Consider the following 12040-nt stretch of genomic DNA (forward strand, 5'->3'; position numbering starts at 1 on the left):
TGGTGTTACTAGCACCACACTCTAACCAACTGAGCTAACTGGCCCTACTTTGTATTTAAAAGAATATCCAGATCTTGTAGTTCTGCCAAGTTAACAAAGGTGAGAGGTAGTACCGTATCAGTGTTTCTAACTTTATTCAATTGACACATCCTTTTTTTCTTTTTTTAAAAGATGACCGGTAAGGGGACCTTAACCCTTGACTTAGTGTTGTCAGCACCACACTCACGCAGTGAGTGAACCCGCCATCCCTATATGGGATCCGAACCCGTGGCCTTGATGTTATCAGCACCGCACTCTCCCGAGTGAGCCACGGGCTGGCCCTCTCAATAGACACATTCTAAAAGTAAAATAGAATAATAAAATAGTCCATAACCCTTATCTGCAATTCTAAAATCCCCACACTCTGAAAACCAAGTTTTTTCATTAAATTTGATGCCAAGATTTGATCTGATGGTTTTTTTTTTCTTAAATGACTGGTAAGGGGATCGCAACCCTTGACTCGGTGTCATCCGCACCACACTCAGCCAGTGAGCTTACCGGCCATCCCTATATAGGATCCGAACCCGTGGCCTTGGCGCTACCAGTGCTGCACTCTCCCGAGTGAGCCACGGGGTCAGCCCGTGGTCTTATGGTGTTTGTGTTTTTGGTGTCAATACGCATAATAAACTGCAGAATATGAATGTGTTTGATTACTGCTGCACCAGATACTACTGGGAGAGTTACTTCATATACGGTGAATGCATCATATTACCCTGCTAAAATAAGAAAAATTCTGAATTCGGAAGTGCATTTGGCCCCAAAGGTTTTGCATAAGGGATTGTGACTTGTAAAGCAAATTCAGGTGGTGCATAAAGTAGGTGCATGGGAATGCCTGCTCCCAGGCTGGGATTCACCCAGCCCTGTCTAGGGTATCTTCTTCCTGATGTCAGGTCCTTGGGAAGCCTTTATGAATCTGAAGATGAATATAATCAGGACAAGTCAAGGAGCATATATTGGGGGTATTTCTCCTAAATCAGTACTCCTCACACTTTAATGTGTCTTCAAATTTCCTAGGGATTTTGTAAAAATGCAAATTCTGTCTCAGTAGGTCTGGAGTGGGCCTGACATTCTACATTTCTTCTTTTTCTTTGTTTATTTAATTTAGTTTTTTGATGGCTGGCCACAGGGATCTAACCCTGGACCTTGGTGTTATCAGCACCACACTCTTACCAATTAAAGCTAAACAGCCAGCTTGATTCTGTATTTCTAACAATCTCCAGGTGATGCCCATGTTGCTGGGACTGTCGTAAACTCTGGACAGGCCTCAGGCAAGGCTCTGAGTGATGACATTATGGTGTCCTCACAGGGACAGTTGTCCCCTGCCCTTTGCCAGGGCTTGCTAAACACTGACCATCACTGATTAAAATCTGCCTCCATCACTGCCTTTTCCCCATCCTCACTGTCCATCCACCTGCCTTCTGCTGCCTCTTTCTTCCCAGAGAGGTTAATACCACCCTGCGCCTCTGCTCCTGTCCTTGGCTGGGCTCCACTGAGTCTCATGACTCTTCACTCACCCAGTTCCTAGGTACTGCTTAGGTGAGTGCTTTTCCGGCTGGCTGACCTCCCCCCTACCCCCAGCGTGAACTAAATTAATTCAACTCTCAAATTCTTGAGATGCCTCACTATCCCTCGTGGGTATCTCCCCTGGAAAAATTTTCCACTGCAAAGTATTCCTTAGCTCTGACTATCCACAGACATTATAAAAATAAATTTACTCACTAGATAATTAGTTACCTGGAAAAGGGCCATGTCTTATTTTTATTTCTTTATTTTTTGTTTTTTGTTTTTGGTGGCTGGCTGGTATAGGAATTGAACCCTGGACCTTAGTGTTATCAACACCATGCTTTAACCAACTAAGCTAACCAGCTAGCCCTATTACTTTTATTTTTATTTCAAAATTTATAATGCTCTGACTTATTTCTTACTTGTGCTATCTGCTTATCTTTTTAAGTTCTGGATTCCCTGGTTGCAGAAAACTCAGACTTAACTTACTTAAGTGAACTTTTTCACTACCAAAGTAATACATATTTATTTGAGAATTTAGAAAATACAGATAAGCAGGGAGAAAATGGAAAGTACTAATGCTCATCATCCAGAGAAAAACTTTACACATAAATTCTGCTTTACAAAATCTGCTTCATACTACATACATGTGTTTTGATTTTTTTTCCAGTGGCTGGCCATTACTGGGATCTGAACCCTTAACCTTGGTGTTATCAGCACCACTCTCTCAAGTGAGTTAACTGGCCAGTCCCAAATATGCATTTTGTAAACTGCTTTCCTCCCTCCATTTACAGTATGTTGTGATCTTTTTTACGAGTCAATAAAAATTCTTCTGCAATATCATTTTAAATGATTACTTGGTTTTCTACTTAATTGATGGACTTTTGGGAATCTTTTGTGGTTAAAATAAAACTACAACGAACATCCTCATTCAAGCAAAAGATATCTTTTGGATACTTCTGGGGAATTATATTATTAGGTCAAAGTATATAAACTTTATGGTTTGTACTAGTATTGATTGCCAAACCAGAAAGCATGACTCCAAACTCTCAAATACAAACTAGATCCTTTGGACTAAATCAGTTTCTTGAATCCTCAGTAACCTTTGTTAACTATCTGTGATTTTGGAAAGCAGGGAATTCCAGAGCCGAGAGGAATCTCAAGGCAACTAACAATCGCATCCCTCTGTCTCCAGCTCAGAGTCTTCATCGCTAGTTAGTAGAGTCTGGATCTGAGCGAGGAGCTGACTCTGACCTAGAAGTCTCACTTGCTTGAGAACCCAGGCACTTCATGCTTATCCTTAACTTCCTCTCCCCCATTTTTCTGCTGGATTATTTGCCTCTTTTCTTAGTATTTTGCAAGAGGTCTTTGTATTTGGGTTGTTGGGGATCAGAGCAGGGAAAGATCTATCTAGGCTGTGGGCAGAAGTGGCCTCAGAGATAGCCTGCCTTCCTTCGGAGTCAGGCTGTGCATGAGTCATGGCAGGTCAGCAACCCAAGGGCGAGAGCAGTCAGAGATGATGGCAGGAGATCAACCCAGTACAGAACAGAGACCTGCAAGGATGTGTGGACTTCCACCCCTGCAGAGAGTGACTCACAGGAGGAAGACCGAGAGACCAAAGCATCCAGGATGTCCCCTATATGTGCACAGTCCAAAGTCATCAGAAGGAAGAAGAAAACCTGAAATAGAGAGAGCTGGCCAAGAGCTGCTAAGACCCGTGCAAATGAGCCCCACCCACAACTGTCTGGAAACCAGGCTGAGGGGAAGTCTGAGCACAGAGCACATGTTTGCAGGGCTGCACTCGGGAAGCAGAAGGAGGAAGAGGCTCTGAGGGAGCAGGTAAGGAGCCAGAGGGTCATGGAGGGACAGGTCTCAGGGCCCTGAAGTCCCCAGGGGCAGCATCATCCAGTGGGTGAACTCTGGCTTTGCAGGCAGGCTTCTGGATCATCTTTCAATTTAAGCCACTCTTTATCTGTGAGGCCTTGGACAAGTCACACTTCACTATTCTGAGCCTTGGCTTCCCCATCTATAAAATGGGTATAAAAACAATCATGCTTACTGCTGAGTTCTTCTGGGCATGTTACAGAGTATTTCTTCCTCACAACAACCCTGTATGGTGGGATTATTAGCCTCATTTACAGAGGAAAATGAAATTCAGAGAGGTGAAGGCATTTGTCTAAGGTCAGCACATAAGTCTGGTTCCAAAGCCTGCACACTTTCTTCTCCCCAATCTGCCTCCTTCACAGGGTGGCTTTAGAGAATCAAATAGCCTTATGCAAATGGAAAAAAAAAACTGTAAAAGGCAATTAGATATGTCACTACACTTAGATCTTAGCAAGGTTGGGGACCTTTGTAAGCTGTGAAGTGCTGTGAAAATGCCAGGTCTTCACCTGTATTGTCTTGAGGTTGAAAGCATTGGGGTGACATTACAGACAATTAATATTTGGTGATGATGAGTTTATAGATTGAGGCAATGACTTTGGGGTGGTGGTGTTGAGGATTTACTGTAGCTGAGATGTCCTGGCTTGGGGGTGGGTGGGTGGTGGGCTGGGTACATAGCCTGAATCTCTCCTGGAGAGACTGGCCTCTGACCAGCTGACCCTGAAACAACAGTGGGTGTCTGAGGGGAGCATCACAGGTAAGGTCCAGGTAACAGTGGCCATCCCTCCTCCTGAACAGCCTTTCATAGCCTTGGCCATGGAACTCCAGAGAATGTAGGTCTGATTTGGGGGGAAGGGAAGATCTTTAAGGGTAGTAATACAAGCTTACTGACGTAAAGTTAGAATTTTCAGGTAAGAAAATTAAAAAAAAAAACCTTATAATCTTGTCCCCAAAGAACCACTGTTGACATTTGGTTGCTTATCTTTCCAGATATTTTTTCCATTGCACACATATTTTTGAAAATCGAATTATACTGTAATATGGTTTTACTACTGGTTGTTTTTCACGTAATGACATTATATCATAGACACATTTCCATATTAATAGATGTTTTATCACATCACTTCAAAGTCTGCAGAATGGCTCTTCAAATGGATGGAGCAGAATTTACTTAATCAATGTCCTGTTATTGGATAATGAGGTAGTTCGCCATACTTCACAATCAGACCAGTGCTTCAACTGGCATCTCTGTGATCAAATCTTTGCACAGATCCTTGGTTATTTCCATGGGAGAGATTCCCAGTGAGGGAACTGCTGAGTCAAGGCTATATACATTTTAAGGCTTTTGATAAGTATTAAAAGTCTGCTTCTGGGCCGGCCCGTGGCTCACTCGGGAGAGTGTGGTGCTGAGAACACCAAGGCCCCGGGTTCGGATCCCATATACGGATGGCCGGTTCGCTCATTGGCTGAGCGTGGTGCTCACAACACCAAGTCAAGGGTTAAGATCCCCTTACCGGTCATCTTTAAAAAAAAAAATAAATAAAAATAAATAAATAAAAGTCTGCTTCTGACACACTCTGGAATTCAGGGGCTCCTCAAAACTTGATGCAGAAAACTTTTTCATTGTCTTGAGGTCAACTTTGACCCTTCCTCTTTCTCAAATCCATTTGTAGTAATAATGCCAACCGCCTCATACATAGTCTTTACTGGGGTGCTGAGCTTTATCTAAAAGCTTTACTATTTTTACTTCCCTTTCACAAGGGGAAATTGAGGCACAGAGAGGTTAAGCAGTTCAACTGGAATCACAGCCCTAATAAGCAATGGATCTGGGGTCATGAGCCTCTAAAACCTGGTTCCAGAATTTATAGCCTGGTTCCTAAGAAGTCCACTGCTTCTTGAGAAGTGGTTTTGATTCTGTCTCCAAAGATATCTGTTACCCCATCCCCTTTTATCTTCTCCACCACTGCCTAACCCACATCAAACAGTACTATCCCACGCTTGGACCAAACACTGCTAGAGCTCCTAACTGGTCTTCTATTTCCCCTCTTGTCCCTCTCAGTCTGTCCTCTGCTCTGCAGCTAGGATGGTGTTTTTGAAAATAGGATCAGGTCACCCCACCCCTCCCCATTTACCCCTAGAATAAAATCCAGATGAGTTCCTGAGCCTACGGGTTTTGCCTCCTACCCCTCTGGCTTCATCCTGAGCCATGTGCCCACCCGAGCTCCACCTACCACACGTTGGTTAACCTCCTCTCACTTCCTCAAGTTGGCAGAGCCTTTTCTCTCCTCAGGGCTTTGACATGTGTGTCCTCTGGGGCTGGAATACTCTTCCTCCACTCTACACAGCTGGGTTCTTCTCATCCCTCAGTCTTAGCTTTCTCCTCTTTGGAGAAACCTCCCCTGGTGGTCCCATCAGAAGCAGCCAGTCCCCCAAGCTCATTGTCTTTTTTGTCCTTTATAGCATTCATTAAAATTATGTATTTGTTTATAGCCCATTACTCATTAAATGTCTCTTTGCCTCAGGAGACTCTAAAAGTCCTAAGTTTAGAGATGATGCCTATACTGTTCACCATTATTTACCTAATGCCTAGCACAGCACATAGCATATATGAGCATCAATAATTGTTGAATGAATGAATGCTCCACAGAATCGGGCATTGTTATGAATCCTTGGTAAACTATCCTAGCTTTGATTAAGGCTGTTCCATCTCCTTCTACATCTTTTCAATTCTCTTTCTTTCTTATTTATTTATTTAATTGAACTGTATTGATTGTACACATTTATGGGGTACAGAGTTATATTTCAATACATGTACACAATGTTTGATGATGAAATCAGGGTAGTTAGCATATTCATCATCTCCCAAATTTATCATTTCCTTTGATGAGAGCATTCAAGCTCCTCTCTTCTAGTCAGTTGAGAACATACAATAAATTTTTGTTAATTATGGATGCCTACCTCAGCATATCTTCATTTCCTTCTTCCCTGTTCAGAGCAGTGACAGAGGTCTAGACGAAAACCAGGGAGCCATGGGTGAGAGTGAGTAAGCAGATTTTGCTTCAGTCGACAACTGGTCAGGGTAGATGATGTCATATCAGGGGCCCATGGGAGATTCACTGCCCCCAAAACCCCCTTGCACAGTTCCTGCTTTCCTACCACGAGAGTCTTATGGCTATGAGGAATCTCCTGATAAAACACAAACACTTACTATCTAGCTAATAACATGCATCCAGTAGGTGGATCAAATGGATGCAGCGTTCTGTCTCAATGACAGCAGCATAGTGGTGAACTGGTAGTCCCAACCATGGGTCCCAGTGGCACCATTAACTAGCTGCATGACTTTGGATGAGTCACTTCTTTGTCTCCCATCTGCAAAGTGAGTGGTTAGGATGGAGATTTTTTTTTCTAATTCAAAATATTTTAACATTTACTTGTACATATTTGCAGGGTACAGTATGAGAATTTTTTTTTTCCTTAATTTTATTTTGTTGATATACAGTGTGGTTGATTATTGTGGCCCATTACCGAAACCCCCCTCCCTCCTCCCTCTACCCCCTCCTTTCTGTTTGCTTGTCGTATCAACTTCAAGGAATTGTAGTTGTTATGTCTTCTCCCCACTTCCCCCGGTTTTTTTTGTGTGTGTGTATGTGAATTTATTTATTTATTTTTAGCTCCCACCAATAAGTGAGAACATGTGGTATTTCTCTTTCTGTGCCTGACTTGTTTCACTTAATATAATTCTCTCAAGGTCCATCCATGTTGTTGCAAATGGCAGTACTTCATTCATTTTTATAGCTGAGTAGTATTCCACTGTGTAGATGTACCACATTTTCCGTATCCACTCATCCGATGATGGACATTTGGGCTGGTTCCAACTCTTGGCTATTGTAAAGAGTGCTGCGATGAACATTGGGGAACAGGTATACCTTCGACTTGATGATTTCCAATCCTCTGGGTATATTCCGAGAATTGGTTTTTAAACATTACCCCCCAGCAGCTCAACTCAAAATATTTTAACATTTACTTGTACATATTTGCAGGGTACAATATGAGAATTGGTTTTTAAACATTACCCCCCAACAGCTCAACTCAAAATATTTTAACATTTACTTGTACATATTTGCAGGGTACAGTATGAGAACTCATTTTTAAACATTTCCTCCCCAGCAGCTCAACTCTTTAAATTATTCAAATGGCTGATATGAGAAACACATAAAGGCCAAGTGTTTCTGGTTGAGATAGGGAAGCAGGACTGAAGCACTCCTCCCCCCAAGTTCTCCCATTTGAGTCTCCAAGGTTAGTGGGGTGGCCAGCTCTCAGACTCTAAGATCTCAGCAGTCTATGTTCTAAGAACGAAGCAGAAGGCAACAAGGTTTGCACACTCTGGTTGCAGCTACTTAGGCACATTAAAAGATCAAAAGGGGTCACCGCCCTGCATCTGGCTCGTCCTGTGTCCAGCTCACCCTGAGTCCAGTTCACACTGTGTCCTTGCCGCACCTCCAGCCAAGACTTCACCAAACTGCCCTCTCAAATGGAATATGTCATGGAAACCATGATGTTTACATTTCATAAATTTGCTGGGGATAAAGGTTACTTAACAAAGGAGGATCTCAGAGTACTCATGGGAAAGGAGTTCCCTGGATTTTGGGAAAATCAAAAAGACCCTCTGGCATGGACAAAATAATGAAGGACCTGGACCAGTGCCAAGATGGCAAAGTGGGCTTCCAGAATTTCTTTTCGCTAATTGCAGGCCTCACCATTGTGTGCAACAACTATTTTGTAGTATACATGAAGCAGAAGGGAAAGAAGTAGGCAGAATCGAGCAATGACTCCCGCCCTGACAGGAGTCCTCTCAAAGGGCTGCTTAAGGAACCTGCCCACACCTCCCCCTGCATAAGGATTTCACGGGCAGATCAGGATCCTTAGAAAATATACAAATAAAATCCAACTCCCATTTAACAAGCAGAGAAAGAAAAGTTAGTTAAATGCCAGATAAGCTTTTGATTTTTATATTGTTTGCATCTTCCTGCCCTTGATAAATAAAGTCCTTTTTAGTTCCCTCTCCCCCACAAAAAATCAAAAGGGGACAGAAGAGGGCTTGCTGAATCTGATATTGAGGATTTTTAGGCTGTGAAGTAGGTGAATTTCACAGCAATTGAAGTGCAGGGCAGGCAACCCCTTTGTGTGAGGTGGAGGTTCCAACCATTTTAGAAAAAAATGAGGGCTCAGGTGAGAGGAAGCCCAGAAGACTTGCTCACTCTCTTCACACCTAGAAAGAGGAAATTGCCACCCCTACTTTTCCAAGGCAGGGATTCCAGGTCTTCAAGGGACTGCCTACAGTCTTGCAGATACTTGGCTTCCAGGTTTGATTGGTTGGCACGTCCGGGCAGAGGGAGTGAGGGGAGAGCTCAGATCCCCACCTCCCCACCCCACCACCCAGACAGCTCTCTGGCCTTGGCTCCAGGCAGGTGCACTCAAGAGGCTGCAGCCTGGGCCAGCTCGCAGCTCCAGGTGCTGCGTGTGTGCTGCCATGGAGACAGGCTCTGGGGTTGGTGGCAAGAAGGCAGTCTCCCAAAGCTTTGTGGATTCAGGGGAAGGAGAGACTGGAGCCTCATGCCCTTCAGAGTAATCTGCCTGACCACCCTAGAGCTCACGGAAGCCCAGGTGGGTGCCCTGAAGTTTTCCCGGGACAAAGAGAGGGAGGAGGAACTAGGGAAGGCTGAGTACTGGGAAGAGGCTGTGGAAGGGCTGTTCTGGGAACCTGGCAAGGGGACCTCTCCTAAGCTTCCAGGTCAAGGAGAAAAGCCTTGCCAAGGGCTCCCTTGCCAGCCCAAGGACTGTGCAGAAGGGCTCTGGAGGGCTGGCTAGACCAAGGGGAGGAGGGAAAGAGGGACTGGCATTTGTCCCCAGAGGAGGGACAGACCAGGGAATTCACAAAGCCCATCTTTGCATTAGTCAGGGATTTGAGGTAGCAGGGAAGGAAATATCTGTTGCCTAGCAAAAACCACTGGCTGTGGCTCAATCTCCCTTCCCCTGCATTCAGGGCAGACAAGGGCAAACATATTGAGCCTAAGGAGCATTTTCACTCTTCTCCAAAGCCCAGGGTGCAGTTTCCTCCAGAGCCATCTCATTCAGGTGCTGTTGGTGGGGGTAGCTCAGGCCTTCAGCCTGATAGAGGGGAGGCTGCAGAAACATTAGACTTCACTCGATGGCTTAGGATCTGGGTGATCTGGAACAAAAGCTTTTGAATCTAAGTTTCTTCACTGTAAATGTGGGTGATAATACCTTTTAACACCCACAGAACACTTAGCCTCAGACCAAGCGCAGGGACAGAGCTTAATGGGTGCTCCTTTGCTCCTTTCCCCTTTCTTCCAGGAGTCTCCTGTGACACCTCCCGGCCTGTGGTCTGAGGATGGCTCAGCAGCGGGGCCGGGAGCTTGAGGCTGAGTGCCCTGTCTGCTGGAACCCCTTCAACAACACGTTCCACACCCCCAAAGTGCTGGACTGCTGTCACTCCTTCTGCCTGGAATGCCTGGCCCACCTCAGCCTGGTGACTCCTGCCCGGCGCCACTTGCTGTGCCCACTCTGTCGCCAGCCCACTGTGCTGGCCTCCAGGCAGCCCGTCACCGACTTGCCCACAGACACTGCCATGCTTACCCTGCTCCGCCTGGAGCCACACCACGTCATCCTGGAAGGCCATCAGCTCTGTCTCAAGGACCAGCCCGACAGCCGCTATTTCCTGCGCCAGCCTCAGGTCTACACGCTGGACCTAGGCCCCGAGCCTGGGAGCCAGACTGGGCCTCCCCAGGACATGGCCTCTGCCACTGTGCCTATGCCCATCCCCATCCCCAGCCACTACTCTCTGAGGGAATGTTTCCGCAACCCTCAGTTCCGGATCTTTGCCTACCTGATGGCTGTCATCCTCAGTGTCATTCTGTTGCTCATCTTCTCCATCTTTTGGACAAAGCAGTTCCTTTGGGGTGTGGGTTGAGCGCGCTGTTCCTGGATAAGGAAGCAAGCCTTTCTATGGCGAGTTCTGGGTATGGGGACCACAGAGCTTCATTTCATGTAATTTTCCTTTGTAGTATTGTCCATTTTACAATCCAGGGATCAATAAGGCCATGTGTTTGCTTCTGGGAACAGAGAGAACCCTGCTATGATGAGAAGAAAAAAAAGAGAGCTGAAGGGCTGGGAGATGCGGAGAGACCTCTGGGCGCGAACTGTGGGGTCATGGAAGGGCAGAGAAGCAGTTCTGTGACTACAGAGCTACACAGCAAGTTGTGCCAAAGGGCTGGACAATGGTATCCAGGAACCTGACTAGCCCAAATAGCAAGCTGCATTTCTCACTGAAGCTGCTTTGAACTCTCTTCACATTTTTAGTTGCTCTTATTAGTTGTTACTAAAAAATTTGGAAAAGTGAATTTCAATTCTGTGGGCAAATGTGTTTGTCTCCCCTGTCCAGCTTTCTCTTTGGATGTCTCACCACTGGCTGCAGCAAAAACGGTCTGCATTTAATTCATTCACTTATTCATTCTACAACCATTTAGTGGACTGAGCTGGGTGCTAGAACTAAGGGCAGAGTAGGGTAAGATTATCCAGGGATGGCAGATGGCCCTTCCCAGCAGGGAGGGCATCTCATTCACCCGCTTCTTATACAAGACAGACAACCTCTTGTCAGCGTGTAGTTTATGGAGTGTTAGGAGCATAAAAGTCTAAAGGTGAAAGAAGCCAACAATCAGTGGATTAAGAGAAACCTGGGATTTGGAGATATAGGTCTTTATTCCTCCCGGTAGGTGAGGAGGCCCTCATTAGAATGGATACAGGGTAGAGCTCTGACTCCCCTCCCCCAAGCACTGTAATTCTGGCCTCAAGAGGTAAACGGAAACCCTGGACAGAGATAAAGCCTTAACTCCCATCCCAGGTCATAGCAGGCAAGAAGTGCGAGGGGAGGAGGAGGGGCAACTCTGGTTTTCACTTTATACAACAGAATCCAGGAACCGGGGAACTAGATAGAATTTGGATGACTGGGCTGCTTTTTGACAAGTTGCCCACCTTGCTGTGTGTAAAATCCTGATTTGTTTCCCTAGTTTTAATCTTGCCATTGTTAGCCCAGGGCTCTGAAACAATCCCAAAGTGGTTAAAACACCATCACGATTATGAAAAGGTAATTTTTTTTTTAATTTGTAGAAAAACCTTTCAGAGGTCAGAACTTGAGTCAGTTTTACTCGCTCTAAATAATGTTAAGAGTTTAACAGAACTAGCTTCTATAAATTCCCCATAGGGGTCTTACTGTACAAGATATTCCAAAATAGCCAGGACTTATATTTCATGCTTAGCTTTAAGCTCTGATATGAAGGAAAAAATTCTCCCATCACAAAATTGGAAAGTTGCCTACATATCCCACCAGGGTACTAGCACCTACCTCTGTTTGCACCATCAAAGATAATTACACCGCAGCTGGGACTCCCTACTGATTTTATTTCCTTACACATCTTTGCTCTTTAACTTTGTGGCAGGTAAGTTAGGAAATGATCTCAGCATGTTCTCTGAGCTAAGAGGGACAGGAGACAGGAGAGGAGCTGGGGGAAGCCCATGAAGTAAAACTTGCCTCTGCACT

The 12040-nt window shown here is 45.1% G+C and overlaps 1 protein-coding gene and 1 pseudogene across 1 annotated transcript; both read left to right on the forward strand.

Annotated features, from left to right (window-relative positions):
* Positions 1 to 6452: 6452 nt before the first annotated feature.
* On the forward strand, positions 6453 to 8235 carry LOC134365558 (protein S100-A10-like; annotated as a pseudogene).
* A 1600-nt stretch (positions 8236 to 9835) lies between these two features.
* RNF183 (ring finger protein 183) lies at positions 9836 to 10414 on the forward strand. The gene has a single exon (XM_063081595.1). It carries the CDS (start codon positions 9836 to 9838, stop codon positions 10412 to 10414), a length of 579 nt encoding a protein of 192 aa, XP_062937665.1.
* The last annotated feature ends 1626 nt before the right edge of the window (positions 10415 to 12040 follow it).

The sequence above is a fragment of the Cynocephalus volans genome, chromosome 17, assembly GCF_027409185.1.
Source record: "Cynocephalus volans isolate mCynVol1 chromosome 17, mCynVol1.pri, whole genome shotgun sequence".
Taxonomy (NCBI): Eukaryota; Metazoa; Chordata; class Mammalia; order Dermoptera; family Cynocephalidae; genus Cynocephalus; species Cynocephalus volans.